The sequence below is a fragment of the Poecile atricapillus genome, chromosome 20, assembly GCF_030490865.1.
Source record: "Poecile atricapillus isolate bPoeAtr1 chromosome 20, bPoeAtr1.hap1, whole genome shotgun sequence".
In the NCBI taxonomy this organism is placed as follows: Eukaryota; Metazoa; Chordata; class Aves; order Passeriformes; family Paridae; genus Poecile; species Poecile atricapillus.
This window is the reverse complement of record NC_081268.1, coordinates 2,731,785-2,753,524: the sequence shown is the minus strand read 5'-3', so window position 1 is coordinate 2,753,524 and position 21,740 is coordinate 2,731,785. Positions and strand designations below refer to the sequence as shown.

The window sequence follows — 21,740 nt, the reverse complement described above, 5'->3', positions numbered from 1 at the left end:
CCAAAGGCTACATCCCCCAAATAAATATACAATGGGCGGGTTCGGGTGTTCTGCAGGCTGGCAAGGGATGAATTCTCCTGGCAGATTTTGGGAACGGACAGGGGGACAGTGAAATGTTAGGGGTTTTTAAAAGGGGTTACGGCTCCTCTGCCCCGCGTCCCTTACAGGGGATTTTGGGTACGAACACGCCGGGATTCAGCACCCAACCAATGAAATATGAGAAAACAACAGGTTCATAGACAGAGGAATCAAAGCAAAGGTGAGAAATGGAGTCAGCACGTCTCAGAGCTCCGGGGACGGCACTGGGAGGGTTCCAGCGCTTGTCCTGCAGGGAGAGCCTGGAAATGGCAGCGGAGGCTGCTGCGGGCAGCTCGATACCAGCACTGGGGTGTCTGAACCCACTTCTGGGGTGCCGATCCCCGATATTTGTCCCCCAGCTCTGCAGGTGGGGACACCGCGCTGCCCCTCGTCCCACGGCGGGCGGGCACCAGCCGGGGAGGAAGGAGAGAGGAGGAGGAGGAGGAGGAGGAGGAGATGGGGGAGGAGGAGTCAGTGCCGCCGGTCCGGGCAGCGCTCCCGGCTCGGGCAGAGCAGGTGGAGGGGCCGCAGGACATGGAGGGGCTGAGCCAGCGCTGCCCGCTGCCCCCCGCTGCACAGGGCTGCCCCCGGCCCGGCCGCGGCACCGTGCTGCTGGTGAGTGGGGCTCGGGGCTGCATGGACACGGGGATGGATGGACACGGGGCTGGGATGGACACGGGAATGGGATGGACACAGGAATGGGATGGACACAGGGCTGGGATAGGGATGGACACGGGGCTGGGATGGACACGGGAATGGGATGGACACGGGAATGGGATGAACACAGGGCTGGGATAGGGATGGACACGGGGCTGGGATGGACACGGGAATGGGATGGACACGGGAATGGGATGGACACAGGGCTGGGATAGGGATGGACACGGGGCTGGGATGGACACAGGGCTGGGATAGGGATGGACATGGGGCTGGGATGGACACGGGGATGGGATGGACACAGGACTGGGATAGGGATGGACACAGGGCTGGGATGGACACGGAGATGGATGGGGATGGACACAGGGCTGGGACGGACACAGGGATGGATGGGAATAGACACAGGGATGGGATGGACATGGGGCTGGGATGGGAATAGACACAGGGATGGGATGGACATGGGGCTGGGATGGGAATGGACATGGGGCTGGGATGGACACACGGCTGGGACAGACACACGGCTGGGATGGACATGTGGCTGGGACGGGGATGCAGGACAGGGGATACTGGGGAGCACAACAGACACCAACCCACGCCAAGCAATTGTGGAAATATCTGTCTGTATCTTTGTTAGCAAACCTCTCCCCAAAACCATCGTGCATGAGGGGTCAGCTCCCTGTATCTGCTGGGAGAGAAGCAAATTTTCAAGTTTCTTACACTCAGCATCACCACAAGTTGTGTTCAGGTGGTGCTGTTCAGTTGGGGCTTTTTAACAGAATCTCATCAAAACTACGAACAAAGTCCTAGCATGGTGATTCTAAACCTAAAGCTGTTTTTAGTTCACCAAAGCCAGAAGAAGTGCTGCAGAAATCTGAGTCTCTCTGCACTAAAAACTGGCATTTTGCTGCACAGTGGTTTTCAGTGAAGTTCTTAAATCCTCACAGGGGTGTTTTCAGTTTTGTTCACTTCAGTATTTTGGCAATCATTAGTTTAATTGGTTTATCAGGCGGGAATCCTGATGTTTCACTCCTCTTTTGCACCATCCCTTGGCAAATACAACTATTCTGGAAAAAAGGGGGAATCTTCCTTTTCATAAAAAAAAAAAGAGAGAAACACCAGAAAAAACCACGGTGTTCATGTTTGTACTAATATTCAATCACAAGTGATCCTGGGGATTTCCTCATCACATGCACGTACATCTTACAAGAAGATTTATGATCAGCAGGCTGAACAGGTTGGATGTTTGTTTTTTTCCTGAGCAAGGAGCATGATTACATTTTAATCTGGAAAAATAGGTACGCCACCACATCTCTGTTCAGCCTGTAACTCACTGAGTAGCTTCTGGGATTTGTTGTATATTTGTTAAATGACTTAGTGGGAAAAAAAGAGCACAGAAGGAGCTCTAAAAATTATGATGAGAAGTCTTGTGGTAACGAAGAATATTTCCTCAAATGGATTGGGAAAGAGAAGACAAGCAATACAGCACATCAGTCATTTTCCAAATGGGAAGGAGCTCCTGGCTTTGTGGTGACAAGAGAGATTTTTAATTCAATTAAAAAATAAAATTTAAAAAAAAGAATGAGAGATTTCTACATTAGTGCTTTAATGGCAGGTTTTTCAGAGGACAAAGAAGGGTGACAATAAGGGGAAAAAGGAATATATTCTTAGTCTTCTAAGCATTTTTTAATCACTGTAGCTGAATCAGGGCCAGATGCTGTTTATGTCAAAACCAAAACAAAAGACAAAGGGAAGGCGCTGCAGCCCAGAATGGCACCGTCCTTCAGCTGCTCCTCAGCACTCCAAAGTAACCTCCCCATTCCAGCAGCATCCCTGCTGGGATGATGGGTGTATTTTTGGGAGGCTGTTTCACAAACAGCTGTGAAGGGCCTTTCCAGGAACAGCAGCTCCTGCACAGCAAACCCCACTTGTTGTTGCTGCTCTGGTGGGCCACAGGCAGAGCCTTGGTGTTTGTGCAGCCCTGGGCTGTGTACATGGAGATTTCTGTGCCCCACAGGATCCTGATTCCCTGTGCTTCTGTTGGAGATAATTGAGATGAGATGAATTTCAAGCCTGCCTTGAAATGGGGCTGTGAGGCTGGAGCATGGGCTGGGTGGGCTGCACAGAGCTGTGGCAGAGGAGAATGACCTGACAGGGCAGGATGGAAATTCTCCAGGTCCTGGCACCGAATCTGTTTCCCATGGACAAATCGCTGTCATCCTGCTCTCCCCCTGCCCACATCCCCAGGGAGGCAGAGGGTCCTGTCCCCCCATTTCCCAGAGGGATGGACACACCTCACTCCTGGAACGTGGCTAAAGGATGGCTACAGACGTGTCCTGAGCAGCAGAGGTGTGCTGGGTGTGGGAGCCGTTCCTTTCTTGCTCTTTTTTGTACTATAAACCAAGACATTCCATGTCTTACCCCCTTACTCTTCTTCAGAAAACCAGTCCTGGCTGCTGTGCTTGGGTGGTGGGGTCTGTAACCCCTGTTAGTCTGGGGCTGACCTCCCACAGTCAAAGCCTGGGCCCCCGTGGGCTGATACAGCCTCAAAACCGCCCCTCTCCTGCCCTAAAGATGAGATTCCCCTCTTGGAGGGGAACAAATCCCCCTAGGAGCAGGTTCTCACCTTCCTTTAATTTACCTGCAATGTTGAGAGAAGCCTGGAAATGTCCCTCAAGTCACAGACAATGTAAATGCTGTTTTCCAAAGTGCAGTATTTCACCTCCCTGGTGTTCTCTCCGAGGTGCTGACGCTGCTGGTGCTCATGTACCCCCTGCTCCGGGGCCTGGCTCTGCACCTGCACTCCGCTCTCACCGGCAGCTACATCCCAGGGACACATTCCATCGCCTTCGTCAACTGCCTCAACGAGCAGATCGCCAAGGACATCGCCAGGTACAGGGACACTTCCCTTGCTTCTCTGCTCGAGGGGTGCCAAAGCTGGAATAAAGCTGAATATTTCCTTGTCCCTCTGTACTTTGCATTTCTAGGGGGACAGAGCAGCTGTGGGTGCCCCACCCCTGGAAGTGTCCAAGGCCAGGCTGGATGGGGCTTGGAGCAGCCTGGGATAGTGGAAGTTGTCCCTGATCGTGGTAGGGGATGGAGTGACATTCAAGGTCCCTCCCACCCCAAACCATTCTGGGATTTTGTGATACCCAAGCAATGCTCCTTTCCAGTGACTCTGTGTCACAACCCCCTTGCCAAGAGCTGCTCTGTCCCAGGAAAGCTGACATTTGCCTCTGAAGTCAATGCCATGGTAACAGCAAGCAATTCTCAATTTATTTCACTGCCTTGCATTTGCAAGACCCATTTTCATGACCCTGAATTTCTGGGTTCTCAGATGGATTAAGCTCCAACCTGATGTTCTCTGATCTGCCACAGTCTTTATTCCTCCCTAGAACAACACAGACAACAAAATGCCAGGAGGGATATTTATAGAGAGGGACAAAGCACAGTGCTCTGATGTGAAAATAAAAGAAGTATGAAAGGGGTCCACAGCAAACACTTGTGAAGTTCCACTCTGCTCACCAGACAAACTTCAGGGAATGAGGGCTTTTCCTCGATTTTTTCCTTCTTCTATTTTAATATATGAGATACTTTGCAGGCAGTTTTTTTTCACACATCTGTCAGTCCCTGACTCAATGGATGGTCTGTTCAAAGAACTGAACCCGTGTTGACTGGGGAAGTGTTTATGATGGACCGTGAAGTTTCCTGCAACACCTCCTGCGCTGTTTTCCTGCAGCTCTGCTGCTGCCAAAACCCCTCCATCTCCAGCAAAGTGCTCCCAAACATGTTCAGGAACTGACAGGCTACTGAAAGAGAGTTTGTGTCACCTTAAATACTGCAACTGTGTTAAGAAATTCAAATAGAATTATGTCTGTGCTGCTCAATGTCTCCTAAAAAAAAAGGAGCAACTGTACCTGGTGAAAAGAGCCTCAGTTCCTGAAAATGCCTCATCTTAACAGCTTTGCAAATGCTTTCCACACTTTGTTCCTCATCTTGCAGGGAAGGGAGAGGAGATAAATCACTCCCTCTCGCTGAGATATATGTACTTTGGTTGTGGTTTTACTGGTGGAGTGATTATTCCTTTGTTCTGGAATTGGGAGCAATTTGGGAGCCCTGGTTGCAGGGATGACACAGGGCTTTACACTCATTTCCCCTCCACTCCTTTTTCCTGTGCTGTCATGTTTATTCTTCCTTTGCTCAGTGGAGCACTCACTCTGATGGATCAGTCTGCAAGGAAATTTTCCACTGGTTTAAGGAAAAGGGGTTCAAGCTTTGGGAAAGCAGAAGAGCTGCAGGTAGAATTCAGCATCTCAGGACCTTCTTGCCTGTCCTGGGAGGAGCCCCCTTGGCTGGGTGGTGTCACCCAACTTTCCCAGCACCCCACCAGCCCCCACTGCTGCCTTAGATTTGTGCTTATCATTTTCTTTGCTTTTCTGCTTATTAATATTTAATCTGTCTCACTTTAGGGCCTGTTGAGAGGCACAGACAAAGAAACACACAATTAAGTGCCCAACCCAAAGCTATCATGTATTATGCAGACATTTTCCACAGATCACATTCAGCTCCTTACAGTGTTCTCTGTTCCCCTGGTGGCCTCTTGTTGCTGCTCATCTTGCTGGGACAAAGTTCAGGATCTCAGTTAGGATCTCAATTTATTGGGACAGAGCACCAAAACCAAAAGGTTCCTGTGCTAAAGGGACTTGCAAGTTGCAGGCAGCAAATCCAAACTGATTTGTGCCATGTGTGACATGACAGGCACAGCAGGGGTGGCTCTGCTCGTGCTGCTGCACTTTGTTGGTCTAAAGATTAACTCAAGATGCTCCATGAGCACTAAATGCCTGGAACTGCCTACACATGGTGAGAGCAAACAACCCTGAGCCTCCTGGGGTGCTTTTCCTCTCCAGCCATGGTCCCCCCAAGGCAGTGTTAAAGAAAACCAAAGGTGGAGTCACTGGTGCCCTGCCTGGAGGGACAGCTGCCACCTCCATGAGAAGGGCCAGACACTGCTCTCGTCACAAAACACAACATTTTCCCCCTTTCTTCTGAAAATCCTGCCTGAGATTGCCTGGGTGCTCTGTAATCTCTGAAGTATCGCTTCTGCTGGCAGCCCTGAGCAGCTCTGCAATAACAAACCCACAACTAATGAGGCTGCCCAATTGATTTGGGCTTCAGATTTCTAGGACATTTAGGTTGAAAAACCTTGATGTTGTTAATTTAACAGGATACACATTCAGGCTGCTCTGGGAGGAGGGGGCACAGTGGGACAGTGCCAGACAAACCCTTCCCATCCATCTCAGGCCGGGTTCTTGTCACACAGTTCAGTCCCTGCCCTGGTGACCCCACAGCCAGAGGGGCACAGGGCTGGCACTGGGCAGGGTCCTCCAGGCCAGGAGCAACACCCAAATTCCCTCCTCAGCACCAGGAGGGTCCCAGAGCCCTGCCAGGGGCGCCTGGTCTGAATTGTCACCAAAGTTCACCTTTGCCTCTGTTTTCTCAGGGTAATAAGTAACCCAAAATTCCATGTGTCCAATGCCAAAGCTGCTGCTGCCAGTCCTGGGCAGCACAAGGGAATGTCCCCAGGGCTGGGAATGAGCCCTGGGCTGGGCTGGCACTGACTCCACTCCTGTCTCCCCCAGGGCCATCATGGATAAGAAACTGGCTGCCTACGTGAACATCCTGCCCAAGAGCTCGGCCTTGTAAGTTGGGCTGGATATTCCCCAAGGGAGGAGGAAAACCTGGGCTCCTCAGGGAGGGAGGGAGGGAGGGAGGGAGGGGATGCACACACACCTCAGTTTCCAGAAGGCTGCTGGGTCTGTTTGTTGCTGCAGATGGTGGTGACGAGTCTCACTGTGCTCGGAGCTTTTTGAGGAGCACAGATGCTCCGACTGCCCATGGGAATCATTCATTTCTTGGTTACTTGGCTACACAGACATCCAGCAATTTAGGGTTTATGGTCCTGAGGACATGGTGCCTGTTATTAGAGGCTCTAAAAAGCAGCCAAGATAGGGACCAGAAAAGGCCTTTACAAAATGAAGCAGCTTTTTCAGGCAGGAAGAACAGCGGGTTTGACCTTGGAATGGGCCCAGCCCTGCTCTGCAGGTGTCCCCAGCTGTCCATGCAAGGGGACTGCACTTGTTAGAGGGGTTCAAGAGCAAAGCCCCAAAACAGCTTTTCCTCACAGAAACACCCTGGCAGAAGTGAGGAGCAGATCCCACCACAGATTCCCTCAGGAGGGGATCCCTACAGTGCACCCCTGAGGGAAAACCCAGTAATGTCCTTCTTCCCCTTATCCATCCTTTCCTGCAAACTCAAACAGCCAGAGCAGAGCTGCTCCTGCACAGCCCTGGCAGCTCCAGCTGGATTCTGCTCCGTGCCCTGCTCAGGAGACACCGCGACGCCTCCGAGTCCTCCTCACGCAGGAGCCCTGCAGGCAGATGAGATCAGGACGGGCTCCTGGCAGCAGAAATGTTTTCAAAGGTCATATCTGACTCATGAGAAGTGCAGCTCCTCTCCTGCAGGGAAAGAGAGGAAGAAAGCTCAGCCTCCCAGCCACAACCCCTGCAGGCACTGTCCCCCAGCCTCAGAGCGGGGCCACCACAGGACACCCCAGTCCCAGAAAATTTGCTCTGGCAGTCCCTCTGGGCAAATTCTCTGGAGGAGGCTCTGGTCCATAAATCTGGGGTGCTCACTTATGCTCAGCAGTTTTGGGCCAGCAATACTTCTTGAGCCACTTTGTAAAGAAAAACAAAGGTGCAAAAAGCCCCAAGCAGGGAAAGTAACCTGAGGGTTGGCATGGCTGCAGCCAGGGCTGGATTTGCTGATGCTGCTTTTCTTTTAAATCCAGATATTTCTGGAAAGAGGAACTGGAAGAATCCACTGAAATACTGCTGGTAAGTGATCATTCCCTACATCACAAAAATCCCTGTTGCAAGCAGTCCCAGCTGAAAGGGGCTGCAGGGAGGTTTGGGGAGGGAGGCACCAACCTGCCCTGGGTTTGGGAATATCCTGCAGGGAAGAGCCCTGGGAGAGCTCCTGTCACAGCCCTGGCTGTGCTGGGTGGGGGCAGTGGAACTGCACATCAGGATCCCTCCATCCCTTCACATCTCCCCTGACGCTTGTTTTGGTTTTTTACTCTCCACAGCTGGTGAAAACAAGGACGTCCAAAATAGGGGAATTGTCCAACTACGTCAGGTGAGGCTCTGGCTCCACAGGAGCATGGGTGTCCCGTCCATGGTAGGCTGTCACCTTCTGCTCCAGCTTTGGGAGTTCCTTGAGCCCCTTCCCACCCGGGTTAAGTGCTCCTGCTGTATCTTACAAGCCAGAAAAACCCAGAGATGGCATCAGCAAAAAGGAAAAGGTGGCAGAAACATCAACTGCTGGGCTTCACCCGGCCCTCCATGCTGGGTTCCAGGAGGGATCCTCCTCCTCACACAGGTTATCCTGGCAGGATTTCCTGCATTTCCCGAGGGGGGAGCACACTCAGCTTTGGGCCAGGCCCCCGGCAGTCTGTGGTAAACCCCAAATTCAAAGCAAAATTCCCAGGTGGCAGAAAGAAGCTGCGGGTGCTTTGAAGCGCGGGAGGGCGCGGGCAGGGCTGGGGCTGGAGCGCCGCTTCCTGCGGGGCTGGCGCTGACTCTGCTCCTCCGCGCCTGTTTCCACTTTAGATCCATCCATCCCTTTGAAATCCCCGAGATCATCAGCCTGCCTATCGACCAAGGAAACCCTCTCTACCTCCAATGGATAGAGGAGAGCGTCCCGCGGGACTGAGGGGCGCAAAGCGCAGCTCATTTTTGGGGAGGCCGGGACCCCGCTGAGCCGTGCGGGAAGCGGCTTTTACCTTCTGGGCTTTGCTGTGACAGCAGCTTGGGACTGGGAAACCTCGGCCTGCCCCGGAGCCTGGGCACTAAAAGCTGTGGGTGAGGACACGCAGAGATGTTCCTGTCAGGACACTCGGGGCTGCCTCGGGCTGTCAGCAGCTAATTCCAGCTGGGAGCCGTGGCCTGGCAGCCCCAGCAGTGCCATGTGTCCCCACAGGCAGCCCTGAACCCTGCCTGGCCCCGCTCCGCATCCTGCCCCGCTCCGCTTCCCCAGCCCGGAGCTGCAGGATGTGGCCGGGACCCCCCCTCCCCTCCGGCAGCCAGCCCGGCCCGGGAGCCTGACAGAACTGCAGCAAACACCGCCAGGATTTAGCAGGAGCAGCACTCACAATCCTCTGGCCCGTCACAGAGAGCTGAGCAGCATCCACAGCCAGTTCAGGCTGTGTGCAGTTCAGTTCAAGCTGAGTGCCAGCAGGACCACGACACTGCCCTGGCCCTGCCCCTACCCCCACCTGAGCAGTGGCTTTCTGCCCAGGCCAAGGTGAACCTTGTAAAAAGATCCTTATGTTAATGGTTTCTGGGGTATAACTTCTGGAACATTTTCGAGTTATTTATGTGACTGGGAAGGGAATAAACAGGAGCGTTTCTAAGCTGGGCAGGCTCTGGTGGTCACAGCTGGGCAGGAGGAAAGGCCTGTCCTGGGCTTGCACACCTCACCTGGCACAGAACACAACCCAGCAGCACCAGCTGCCCCTGCTGGGCACTGGGCATCCCAACTCAATAATCCTCACTCTACAAAAAAACAGTGATGTTGAAAAAAACCCCTCTTTTTAATTGTACATCAGACACATTAATTACAACTTGGGTATAAAGGAGACTTGCTTACAAGCAGCAACCTGAACTCAGAAATCAGAAGGTGCACAGAGTTGTTATAATCTCTATTACAGCGAATGCAAAATATACTCTGCAACAAAAATACTTTTAAAGGCTCCACATTCAATTCTCTGCAAGCCAGGAGAGGAGGAGAGGGAGCAGAGAGGAGCCAGGGCCACATCCTGTGGGTGCTTCCACGAGTGTGGTGTCCATTGGCACATCCCACAGGCATAACCCTGCTCAGCCCTGGCACAGCTCTTGGCAGCCCCTTGGAAGGGCTCCTTAGGCACTAAAAAGGGAAATATTTGAAGTGATCCTTCAAGGACAAAGCTAAGGCAGGACAGGGAGTTCTCCAGCTGCTGGATGCCTCCCTGCCAGGGATGGGGGGACCTGGCAGCACCTGTCCCAAAAGGACAGGGACACTCTGCTCCAGATGAGCTGAGATCCCACAAGCACAGGTAGGACAGGACAGGATGGGCTGCTGGACAGGACCCCACCCTCCATCCCATGGGACAGCCACAGTGGGATGGGGAGAGATGAGGAGGACATTAAAAATCTCTCTCTTTCTCTCTCTCTCTAAAGGAAAATAAATCTAACACATCTATCTGATATTGGAATCTTTTTAAAAGCCAATTGCTCTGCTCCTGCCCAAGCTGGCAGTATTGCTTTGTTAAAGGAGGGGGCTGCTCCTTCTCTCCTGCAGACAAATCAAGCCCAATGCTCACAAACATCAGCACTACGAGAGAGGCACAGCCAGGAGGTCACAGGGATGGCCACAGGGACCCTGGTACAGCCCCTTCCCCCTGCCCCCACTGTCCTCTTCAGCCTTTTTTGGTTTGTCTGCTGGTTTGGCACATTTGGGATGAAGATTCCTGTAGAAACAAAGGCCTTGGGCTCCAGTCTGTGAAGTGCCCATGGTGGTTTTAAGGCAAAGGAGGATTTTTTTGGATGATCTCTTCCAAGATCATGATTGTCAGAACAGGGAAATGAAGCTGGTGCAGCACCACACACAGTCCAGGTCGTGGGGTGAGAGCACATCTGCCCCACGGCTGCAACAGCCACATGTGGGCTGGTTTTGGGGCATTTTCCTCCTATATGAAACAAACCACATTCCTTTAATGAATGGATTCAGGATGAGGTGGAAAACCCCAAGAGCTGTCCCTGGTTTCCCATGGGCACAGAGATGTGAGAGCTCTCACAGGAGCTGTGAGAGCCGAGGGAAGAAGAGGGGTTTGTGTTTTGGCAGCAGGACCCCCTCGAGGCTGCTCAGTCAGGCTGGGACAGCGGGATGAGCCCGGCTGTGCCAGGCACAGCTCCCTCTGTGTGAGCAGGGGGTGCCCCCAGGCAGCTGCTCCAGCTGTGCCAGAGGGACCCTTCTGGAAGGGCTGGACACCCTCACTGCTCTCACCAGCACCGGGCACGGCTGGGCCACGCTCTGCATAAACACAGCCAAGGGACTAAAAATTGTTAAAAAAACAGAATGGCAGGGCTTCATGTTTCATTCCTGGGCAGCACTGCCGGCCTGGGAGCTGCCGGGGGGAGGCACCAGCACCTCTCCTGTGCCTCACGGGCTTCCCCAGCAGCCCGATCTCCTCTGCTTTGGCTCCGGGAGAGGTTTCGGGGCTGGCGGGGCTCAGTAAGGGGTCGTGCCTTCCCACTCCACCAGGTACTGCACCTTCCCCTCCAGCGTCACCCGCCGTGCCAGCACCTGGTACTTCTCCCCGCACACCAGCCGGCCCGCGGCCCCGAAGTAGCTGCTGATGGAGGACTTGAGGTGGGACAGCGAGGAATCGTCCTCGCTGATGCTCTCGAAGGTGTGGCTGTCGATGCCGTCGTCGGGGCGGTCGGGGCCGGCCGCTGCCTCGCTGCCCTCGGGGGTGGCCGTGGCCGGGCGCCCCCCCAGCTCTCCCCCTCTCCTCTTGGCCCCCGAGGCGTAGGCTGGCACCGCCAGTTTGCGCTTGCGGCTGCCCACGGTCCTGCGGCTGCCGGGGAGGGCACAGGGCACGAGTGAGGGCAGCACCCAAAAGGTGCCCCCGGTTTGTGCTGGCACGCCGGGAATTTGGGGGAGCCCAGCGAGGACCGACGGCTCCGATCCTGTGCACCAGTAATTGCCACCCTGGGGGCCCCAGCCCGTTTTGGGACACGGGGAGGAAAAGCTCCTCAAGGTGGGACATGAAGAGGGGAGATACAGGCCCTCAGCCTCCCTGGCCGTGCCACCAGGACCCCTCCGGAAGGGGACAAGGGGCACAGTCCTCACCTGGACTCGTGGGAGAGGCTCGTGGTGGCCGAGCCCGAGGTGCTGGTGGCATCTGTGGAGTCCACGTCCGATAGGAAGGTCTGTCCCGAGCTGGCACTGTGGATGGGACAGGCTGGGGTGAAGCATCGCCCCCAGCCTGGCACAAGCAGCAGCCCAGGCCCCCCCACACCCCCGGTCCAGCTGCACGGACCTTTTCAGGCTCTGGATCTCATCCAGTGTGAAGTCGAAGATGCTGGCCAGGTGGTGGTTGGTGCTCCAGGCCGAGGTGAAGTCGCTCTGTCACAAAAACAAGCTCACTCCTCACTGCCTGGCCCAGGGGAGCTGCCCACACCCCACCCCTGGCACCCTCTGCCCGGGGCCACCGCGCTCCTTCCCGCGGCCCCGCTGGCCCCGAGCGGGGCTGGGCGTGCCCCACTCCCCAAAGCGAGGGACAGGAGCTCTTCCTGCCCATCGGGAGTGGGGAAAACCTGCGGGCACCCCGGGGCCGTCCCCCGCGGCTGCCAAATCCCAGGCTGGCTGCGGAGAGGAGGGGGCGAAGGACTCACGCTGGGAATGGCATCCTCCAGCAGGAACTTGGCCCTCTTGCGCCGCGCTCGCCGCTTCTGCTGCTGGAGCTGCCGCGGCAGGAGGCTGCAAACAGGGGGTGAGCGGGGGCGGGCAGGGGGGGCTGCTGCTGCCGGAATGTCGGGGCACCGGGGCCACCCACCTGTCCTTATGGGCGTATTTGCTTTTCCCCCTCTTCTTCAGCTCACAGGAGCTGCTCTCGCCCTCGCCGGGGGCTTTCTCCGGCAGCACTTTGCTGGGGGGATTCGGGGGGACGCGGATCCGCAGGCGGAAGATGCATTTCTTCTTCTTTATCTCCTTCCCACACAGAAACCTGGGGGGCAGAGGGGAGGGAACAGCCTCAGCCGGGCCGGCACATCCTGCATCCCACCCTGTCGCCAGCCCCGGCCCGGGACTCACCTGCTTTTGTAGCTGTTGAGGGCGTTGAGGAGGTGGGGGCCGCGCTCCGAGATGGGGGTGCCCGTGAGCTGTGGGACAGGGGGCAGGCAGGGCTCAGTGCCCGCTGTGGTTATGCAAAATCCAAACAGGCGGGGGAACCCGAACTCCGGCTTTCGGCTCCTGCCCGAGGTCGGGGAGGGAGGGAGGGAGCCAAGGCCTGGCCAGAGCCACCCGGGTCTGGCACTGCCACCCTCGGGGAGCCGCCCCGTCCTGCCCCCGGGACAGGTTTCCAACACGCCTCGGTTGTCCCAGCCCTAGCTCCCAGCGGGAAAGGTGTCGGGTCTGACACTCCAACAAGGAAAATCCCAGTGCAGAGGAAGGGGATTGAGCTGCCATGCTGAGCGCTGCACAAGCTGGGGTTGCATTTCTCACTCCCATGGCTGCTCTCCAGCCCAAGCCCGGGGTGTGTTCGTACCTTCCCGAGCTGCAGAGGGTCCCAGTGGTGGTTCACAAAGGCCAAGATCTCCTCAAAGTCAAAGTACTTCTTCTTGCTCTGCACACCCAGGTTGTAAAGGGCGAGATGGACGATGTCCACCCTGCAGCAAAGAGGGGCACAGGGTCAGCAGCCCTGGCAGGATGGTGCCACCACCATGTCCTGCTCTGCCAGTGCCACAACAGCTCCCAGGTCCTCCCAAACCCACCACTGGAACCTTCCCACACCTCACAGGGGAAGCAGCCCAGCCCAGAGGGGTATCCCAGCAGATGTCACAGCCAGGACAGCATCTCTTGAGCTCTGGGGAGAGGTGGGACACTGCCCGCAGCTGGGGGAAAACCCAAACACACAATCCTAGAATGCTTTCTGTTGAAAGGGGGCTTAAAAATCATCCTGTCCCGCCCCCTGCCATGGGCAGGGACACTCCACTAGACCAGGTTGCTCCAAGCCCCGTCCAGCCTGGTCTCGAACACTCCCAGGGATCAGCCAGCCCGGTGTCCCAGAGCCACCTGGGCACATTCCAAAGGAGGCAGAGCCCGTTTCTTACCATCTCAAGGGCAGGCGCTTGATGTATTCTGGTCCCTGGTTGCATACAGAGCAGAAAAACACATAGAACCTGGAAAACATCCCGGAAAATGCTGGGAGTGAGGATCATCCTACAGCCATGCAGGGCCCAGGCACGGGCCAACAGTGACAGCAAGGTCAGGAGGAGTGGGGCTCTGTGGGACAGGATCCATGTCAGTGTCAGATGGATCAGGACACACAGCTGGGATGTGTCCAGGGTCCCCCTGAGGAGCCATCTCAGCACACCCAGAAGGGTCGTACCGGTCTCCGAACATCATGGGGTCACTGAGGCACTGGGTGCAGGCTTCGTGGAACCACTGCCGGCAGCGGTAGCACTGCAGCATCTTCAGGTACCACCTGGGCAGCACAGGAGAACAGTGACAGTGACAGCAGCGTGTGGCAGCCACTGCCCCAATCCCCTCCCAGGCACGGGGCCCGGGCCGGGGAGAGAAACTCCATCCCTGACTGGTATTTCTGGAGCAAGCGGAGACCCAGACGGCAGAGGCAGCGTGGGGAGCAAAGCCACAGTGCCCTGCAAGCCTGGGATCAAACCTGCCCACCCTGATCCCATCCTGGGGCACACAGGCAGGGCCTTACTCTCCGGGGCCCCCGCAGTAGCAGTAGCACTGCTGCTGGTTGGTTCGGTGTGGGGAGTCCCACTCCAGCAGCTCGGGGTTGTAGGACAGCACCATCTTCACGGCTTGCAGCGTCCTGGCAATGGCTCCTTTCTTCAGGGCACCCCCTTTCTGCGGGAGAGACGGGGCCGGGGTCAGCACAGCACGTCCTGCCCCTCCGGAGCCGGGAACACTCGGGGCAGCTCCGCTCACCCGCACGGCCAGGGCGAAAATGCAGCGGCGGCAGAACCACGGCGTCCCCAGCGGGCCCTCGGCGCCGCTCGCCACCGGGATGTGGCACTGCTGGTGATAACCTGCGGGAGGGGTCGGCATCAGCAGAGCCCGGGGGGGGACACGGCAGAGCCCGGGGGGAGGGGGGACACCCACACTCACCCAGCCCGCACTTCCCGCAGATGAGGATTTCGTTCCTGGGGCCCGACTTCTTCCCCAGGCAGATGCTGCACTTGGGCTCCTCCCCCGGGACACCGGCTGTGGGACGAGGGTGACAGAGGTGGCACAGCCACGTCCCCACAGCACAGCGGGAAAGGGAGGCTGGGCCGACACTCACCATGCTGGATGTCCTTCCAGAGGACCCAGTACTTGGAGTTATCCTCAAACGTGACGAGGCAGCTCTGTTTGGAGCCGCTCACCTGCCAGAAGAGAGCAAGAAGAACGGCTGTGGGTCAGCTCCCGTTCCCAGCACTTCCCTGTTTTCCTCGGTGCCTGATCCCGTCTCTCGGGGCTGCGGGCGGTCAGGTTTGGGGCGCGACACCCGGGGCAGGATGTCAACCCAAAATTCCCCGCTGACCAAAGACGCATCTCAGCCCAGGCCAGCACCCCCCGAGCCACGAGCCGAGCCAGGGAACGGCACCGGCACCACTCTGGGGTTCTCCCGTCTCCCTGGGGGTGCCCACGTTACCCTCTTGATCTTGCCGAGGTAGTAGAGCCCGTCTGTCCAGCGGCACAGCACGTACTGCCCCTCGGTCAGCCTGACCATCAGCTCCCGGCAGCCGCTGCCCCGGCGTGCCGAGCCCTGCGGGACACGGCCGGGGGCCGCGTACACGTCCCGGATCAGGGGGTTCAGCTCGGTGCTCTCCATCAGCGGAGCCTGCAGGGGACACACACGCTGTCACCTGCCCGCTCGGCACGGCACAGCATCAGCCGTGTGCAGCATCCCGCAGCGCTTTGCTTGGGAGGACCGAGGCTGGAGGCGGTTCATCCCCACCAGCAGGGGCTCAGGACACTGCAGAACAGAGCCCAAACGGTTCTTTTCCACGAAATCCAGGGAGCAGCCAAAATCTTTGCTATTGGTGAACAAGAGGGAATTAACCCCCGACAGGCTCCCACAGCACTGGGACACGTCACGTCCGCGTGGGTCAGTTTTGAGAAGGGGCACATGAGGAATAAAAGCTTTAAATTTACCGTGATTTTAAAATCGCGATTTCCGCGCAGTTTTGTGGGCTCCCAAACCACCGGCACTGCTGTAGGAGCAGGGATGTGCCAGCACCACCCACAGCGAGCGAACCCAGGCGGCCAAATGTCACCGCCACGAGGTTTGGGGTACAGGAGGCAAAGAAACCATCCCCAGCAGAGCTGCGATCCCGAAAGACAGCACGGAAACTACTTGAAATGAACTTTTCTCCCCTTGGTCACGGCCACCCATGTGGCCTCATGGCACCACGCGTGTTCTAGCGCAGCGGATCGCCCCCTCTGCCCGGCCCCTGCCATCCATGAGGATTCTCCCGCTCCCCGAGAGCCCCGGGATGGGCAGAGCCATCTCACTCACGGCCAAGCCCGGCGCTCCCGAGCCGCGACACGTCCCGGCAGCGGCACTCGCCGGGTCCCCGCGTGGGAGAGCGGCGGCGGCTCCGCTCCGCATCCCCGGGGCTCCCGCAGCCCCCGCGATTCCCTCGCTCCCCCGCGGGGCCCCGGCCGCTCCCTTCCCGGGGCTCCCGCCGCTCTCCCCCCCGGCCCCGCGGACACGTGTGGGAGCCCGTGGCGAGCAGCGGGACCGCGCGGCTGCGGGAGCGCCCGGCCGGGTCCCCCGAGCCCCGGTGGCACCTGCCGGGGGTGGCCGCGGGCAGCCCCGAGCGGCGGCCGCGGCCCCGCCGCCATTGGCTCATTCAAAGGCGGCCGCGGCGCCGTCTGTCCGCCCTCCCGCCCGCCCGTCCGTCCGTCCGTCCGTCCGTCGGTCCCGGCCGGTGCCGGTGCCGCCCTTACCGCGGTGCCCCCGGGGCGCTCAGCGGGCTCTCGGGGCGCGGGCCCGGGGGGCTGCGGGGCGCGGCGGGGGCCGGGCGCGGGGCGCCATCTTCCCGCGCTTCCCCCGCGCTCCCGCCGGCATTGACGTCCCGGTTATGCAATTAGCGGGGCCGCCCCCGCCGCCTCCCACGGCTCCGGTCCCACCGCGGCGCAGCGCATCCCCGCGGCACCCACCGGCACCGCACGGGCCGGACCGGCACGGAGCCCCGCGGCACCGACCGAACCGGACCGGACTGGCATCGACCCGCTGGCGTGACAGGGACCGGCAGCGACGGACCGGCACGGGCTGGCATCGATAGGAACCGACCGGACCGGACCGGACCGGCGGGACGCATCCCGGCTCGGCACATCCCGGTTGGGCTCTGCCCGCTGCTCCGGAGAGCGCAGGCGGCATCCCCGGGGACAGGACGGGACACCCGGGGTCGGCCACGCACCCACCGCCCGTGGAGAGGCACCGTCACCCTCTGCCACACACGGGACCTCCCCTCCTGTCCCCCTCCGAGCCGCGGCTGCAGGCAGGAAAGGGCTTCCCCCGGGCTGGGGGCGGGCAGGGGGGGGATGCGGGCAGTGCCTGCGCAGCATTGTCCCGACAGGGAACGACCTGTGCTCGCCGGGATTCCTGGAAGCGGGAGCAGCCTTTCAGCCTTTCTCTGAATCTCACAGAGAAAACCAATCGCTGTAAAAATGCTTCGCTCGGTGCCAAGAAGAAATCTGTAGGATTTGCTGTTTGTTGGAAAGCGATCCTGAAAAAGCAAAGTTTTCCAGGCTGCTCGGGCCATAGGAGAGCTGATTCCCAGCGCCGGGTCCGGGCCAAGCGCGAGCAGAGTCCGCACGACTTTTTCTGTCCGTGGTGGATGATCTCCTGCAGGACCAGGAGCTGGGGCTCACAGCATGAGTGCAACAAAGCTTGAGCTGCGAGTGAGCAGCTCCCGGGAGCCAGGGGTGAGCGGCACGGCACGGGCTGAGCCTCCCTTTCAACATCCGACCCTTGGGAATCTTTTATTTAATCAAACTTTCCCATAAAAATTGGTGCCAGGGCGCTCCCGGTGATGCTGCACCTGCGGAGGGGACGGGAAAGGCGATTCCCAGAGCCTCGGGTCCAGCACGGCCGCTCCCTGTGCGGGGCTGAGTGGGGAAAGCCGCGAGTGCCAAGACTGCCAAGAGTGCCAAGAGTGCCAAGAGTGCCAAGTGTGCCGTGCCGAGCCACATCCCTAACGGGCCCCGGGCCCCCCGTGAGTCACACCGGGATAAGTGTGAGTCAGCTCAGGACTAAAATAACCCTGCCTAAAACCCTCGGAGAAAGCCCCGCTCCGTGCCCTGGGGCTGCTGCGTTTGCCCGGGATGCCGGGGATTGCTGCGCTCCCGGGCCAGCGCTCCTGTCCCAGCCTGTCCCCGAGGGGACCGGGCAGCGCCACCCTCCTCCCGGCCCCCGGGGTGGATGTTTGCAGCGTGCTGGTTGCTCGCCGCAGGAATGCGGATGGTGTGACACGGAAATCAAACGCTGGATCGAGTTCACCGGGGGTGTAGGCAGGGAGAACCTGACTGAAACCCTTCCTCACGCACAGAGAGCACGGGAACATTGCGCTGGGACAAAAGTCTCAAACAAAAATAAATTTAAAAAACCACACAGAATTTGCGATGTATCTTATATTTTCTAACCGGAATGAAGCGATATAATTACAGCAGCAGAAGGCAGATTTAACTCTGGTTTCTTTGCAGGTGTTTCTGTCACTGCATCCAGCAAGCCTGGTGTCAGATCGCACTGCAGAGAGCTACTGGGTGCTGCCCCCCTCTTCTTCCTCCTTCTCTTTTTCCTTCTCTTCACCCTCCTCTTCCTCCCCTGCACACCCACCCAGCTGTCCCCCGGATCTCCCATTTCTTTGGCACTGTGGGATCGTGGCTGTGACAGCACCTGGAGCAGCTGGACACTGGGTTCAGCACCCAGGGCTGCCCTGCTGTCCGTGCTGGAGCAGGGCAGTGTCCGGCCGCTAAAAGCAGATTATTCCCTAAGCAAGGGAAGGGAAATGAACGAGAGCCCCCAAAGCCCTCAAAGCTGAGGGCAGCAACCCCACACGCTCCTCCAGGGAGTGGGGCCAGCTCAGGAGCCCCCAGCTCCTTCCCCGTTATGGATTTCCAAAACAAAACCAGCTTTTGCAGAAGGATTTGAATGAAGCTCCGCGTAGTTAACTACTCCAAACTCCCATTTTTTCCTTAAAAACTTGTAATTGCTCCCCCATACCCTGCGCTTGCCGAGCTGGGGGTGCTTTCCTGCATCCTGAGGATGGAGCAGCCGGGGAATGACGGCCCAGGCTGGATCAGAGCCCGCGGAGCGTGCGGGGAGAGCAGCTCCCAGCGCTGCCTCTCCGCTTTGAAAACTGCCCAGAAATCGTTGCAGCCTCTTTTCACAGTGTTTTTCTTTCTTTGAAAACAGGAGTGGGAGGAGGGGTTGGATGTTGGCGTGTAGCCTTGGAGACCGAAGCCGAGGAATATTGAATGGAAACCCAAACACGGAGCTGCCTGGGAGCTCCAGGCCTGGAGAGATCGGATCTGCGGGAGCGGCTCTCGCTGGCCCCGGAGCCACTTCCAGCCGGAGGAGCCGCTTCCATCGGACACATCCCTGGCTCTACAAGCGGCTCCCACAAATTGCTCTTTCCCCCTCCCTTCCCTTTGCTCTGAGGGTCTCGACCCGACCAGTTCACTGAAGCCACCTGAGCCACCAACACAACCACCGTGTGCAGTTTGAGCTCTTTCCCTGTCCTGAAGCAGGGCTTATAAGCCAAAAATTTGTCTGTTTTTCCCCCCCACCTAGATTTATTAGTCCATTAAAAAAAAAATACAAGAAAAAGAGGAAAAAAGAAAAAAAACAATTTTCCCTCCAAACCTTGTCCTTGATTATTTCAGACCATCGTAGCTGTAGGAGAATTTTGACTCTTTGCCAACCTGGCCATTAAACGCAGAGCAAATGTTGCTGATTTAACTCCTTCAAACTCTCCGTGATTTTTCTGAATCTTTTGATTTGATCCAGACCAAAAAAAAATAAATAATAAATAATAATAAAAAAAAAAATCATACAGAAGTGACTTGCTGGATCAGAGAGCTCTCGATACCTCTCCAATTCCAGCCCTTTCAAGTGTCAGCCACCTCCATATCGAGATGCTTTTGTGGTGAAGGTCTGGGGGATGGAAATGAGGAGGCAGTTCCAGGAAGAGCCGGGCTGGGAGCTGACCCCACGCCTGGAAAGCGGCTCCGTGGATTCCTCCGGCTCCGGCCGAGCCTCGCAGGGAAAACTCCCGGAGCCCTTCCCAAGGATGGAAACGCCCTCGGACGGGAGCCCTGATCCAGGCTGCGATCACAATCCGAGCGGATCAATGTGAGATTTGGCTGCTTTCTGCCAGCTGTGCCTTTGAAAGGAGCGCTGGGCACAGTTTTTGTGGCTGTTTGTTTATTTAGTGTGGATTTAATCCATATCCGTCTTTTTTATTTAAACGGAGCTCTCTCTTGGGCTCTGTTGAAGAGCCTTTAAGTGCTCTCCCAGGTTTGAGGGAAATGGTCACAGAGATGTTCTGGGCATTTCTGCAGCTCCAGAAAGGAGCTTCCTTTCCCCAGAAAGGAAAGAAAAAAGCAAGGAAGGGAAATGCAGCACAGCTCTGCTGTTTCTATAACAAGCCCCCATCTCCAAGCTGCTCAATTCCCTATCTGACAGCAAAAATATCACCAAGCCTTTCTTAAGTTAGTGAGCTTTATTTAGGAAATAAATAAAATTGTAAGAAAATAGGAATGATTGTAATAAATACAGCACTTGTCAAAGTGATACAGACAGGAAAAGCATAATATATTTAGGTAAATTACTCCAGTGTGGTGACAGGGGCTGGCACATTGCTGGGAAAATCACTTTGTGTCCCTGAAAGAACATTTGAAAGATGGAATAGAGGAAAAGACACACAGAATATCCAGTTTCTTCCCAAGCAAGCTTTGATAAATATTTGTTTATGGGGTGGGTGTTTTTGAAATGTGATGCTTCATCACAACTAATTATTTTAAAGGCTGTTGCCAAGACAGAAGTGAGAGATTCTGCACACATCCAGACAATCCCAGGCTTCTTGCACTTATTAAAAAAAAATATTCATTCCTCCCCTCTATTAGAAGACCCAAAAAGAATAAAACCATTTCTAGCAGCTACTTGTATTTTAGCATGCAGAAAAACCCTTAAACAGCAGGGCACATTAAGCAAAAAAATAAAAAGCAGTAATTTCTAATAAGTCATCTGCCTTGAAGCTCCAAGAAGTGACTGGACACTAAACCAGAGCACTGAGGGGACCTTCCCAGAGCTCTGTATCCACACCCAAGGGCTCCTCTGGAAATCCTAGAGGTGATTCCCCCAAGGCACAGCATAACCCAGGCCCTGTCTGCTGATGCAACACAACATCTCCTCGCAGAGCTCATCAATAGAGGTCTGGAATAAATAGCAAGAAATAAATCCCTGGGGTCAGGGACTGCAGCTCTGGCCACAGCTCTGGGCTGCCAAGGTCATGGGGAAGCACAGAGACACCTGACCCGGGCCTGGGGGGAAGAATCTGCTCCTCTTCCTCCTGGAGAGCAGCCAAGGCTCCCCCTGGGGCTGCCAGCCACTGCAGGCTCACCCCAAAGCTCCCGGGAAAGGAGCTGGGAACTGCCCGAGGATGGGGCAGCTCAGCCTCACCTGCACCCACAGACCCAGAGAATCCAGCCCCAATCTCTCACCTGATCCCACAGAGCCTCCCTGGGCAGGGAATCCAGCCCAAATCCCTCACCTGATGCCACAGCCCTTCCCTGGGCAGGGAATCCAGCCCCAATCTCTCACCTGATCCCACAGAGCCTCCCTGGGCAGGGAATCCAGCCCAAATCCCTCATCTGACCCCACAGCCCCTCCCTGGGCAGGGAATCCAGCCCAAATCCCTCACCTGATCCCACAGCCCTTCCCTGGGCAGGGAATCCAGCCCAAATCCCTCACCTGATCCCACAGCCCCTCCCTGGGCAGGGAATCCAGCCCAAATCCCTCACCTGATCCCACAGCCCCTTCCTGGGCAGGGAATCCAGCCCCAATCCCTCACCTGATCCCATAGAGCCTCCCTGGGCAGGGAATTCAGCCCCAATCCCTCACCTGATCCCACAGAGCCTCCCTGGGCAGGGAATCCAGCCCAAATCTCTCA

General features: G+C 57.0%; 2 protein-coding genes across 6 annotated transcripts; one reads left to right on the top strand and one right to left on the bottom strand.

The window, feature by feature from the left end:
* Window positions 1-560: 560 nt before the first annotated feature.
* Window positions 561-9,199, top strand: LOC131586709 (protein CutA homolog). 2 transcript variants are annotated; one of them, XR_009279215.1, is made up of 7 exons: window positions 561-693; window positions 3,473-3,621; window positions 6,369-6,428; window positions 7,577-7,622; window positions 7,874-7,923; window positions 8,397-8,648; window positions 8,767-9,199. XR_009279215.1 is itself a non-coding variant. In XM_058853850.1 (6 exons), exons 1-6 carry the CDS (start codon window positions 613-615, stop codon window positions 8,497-8,499), a joined length of 489 nt encoding a protein of 162 aa, XP_058709833.1. In that variant the 5' UTR covers window positions 561-612; the 3' UTR covers window positions 8,500-9,199. The 2 variants fall into 2 exon arrangements, 1 of the variants encoding a protein (XP_058709833.1); XM_058853850.1 differs by having other exon boundaries at window positions 8,397-9,199.
* A 161-nt stretch (window positions 9,200-9,360) lies between these two features.
* On the bottom strand, window positions 9,361-18,204 carry PHF19 (PHD finger protein 19). 4 transcript variants are annotated; one of them, XM_058853846.1, is made up of 16 exons: window positions 16,986-18,204; window positions 15,212-15,400; window positions 14,861-14,942; window positions 14,686-14,781; window positions 14,506-14,606; window positions 14,276-14,424; window positions 13,940-14,035; window positions 13,662-13,730; window positions 13,097-13,217; window positions 12,643-12,710; window positions 12,386-12,556; window positions 12,225-12,309; window positions 11,870-11,955; window positions 11,680-11,775; window positions 11,131-11,404; window positions 9,361-10,513 (listed from the first exon to the last, which is right to left on the bottom strand). In XM_058853846.1, the coding sequence occupies exons 1-16, from the start codon at window positions 17,328-17,330 to the stop codon at window positions 10,346-10,348; spliced, it is 2,196 nt and encodes a 731-aa protein (XP_058709829.1). In that variant the 5' UTR covers window positions 17,331-18,204; the 3' UTR covers window positions 9,361-10,345. The 4 variants fall into 4 exon arrangements, with proteins under 4 accessions (XP_058709829.1, XP_058709832.1, XP_058709831.1 ...); XM_058853849.1 differs by lacking the exon at window positions 16,986-18,204 and adding an exon at window positions 16,513-16,638; XM_058853848.1 differs by lacking the exon at window positions 16,986-18,204 and adding an exon at window positions 16,354-16,475.
* Between the last annotated feature and the right edge of the window lie 3,536 nt (window positions 18,205-21,740).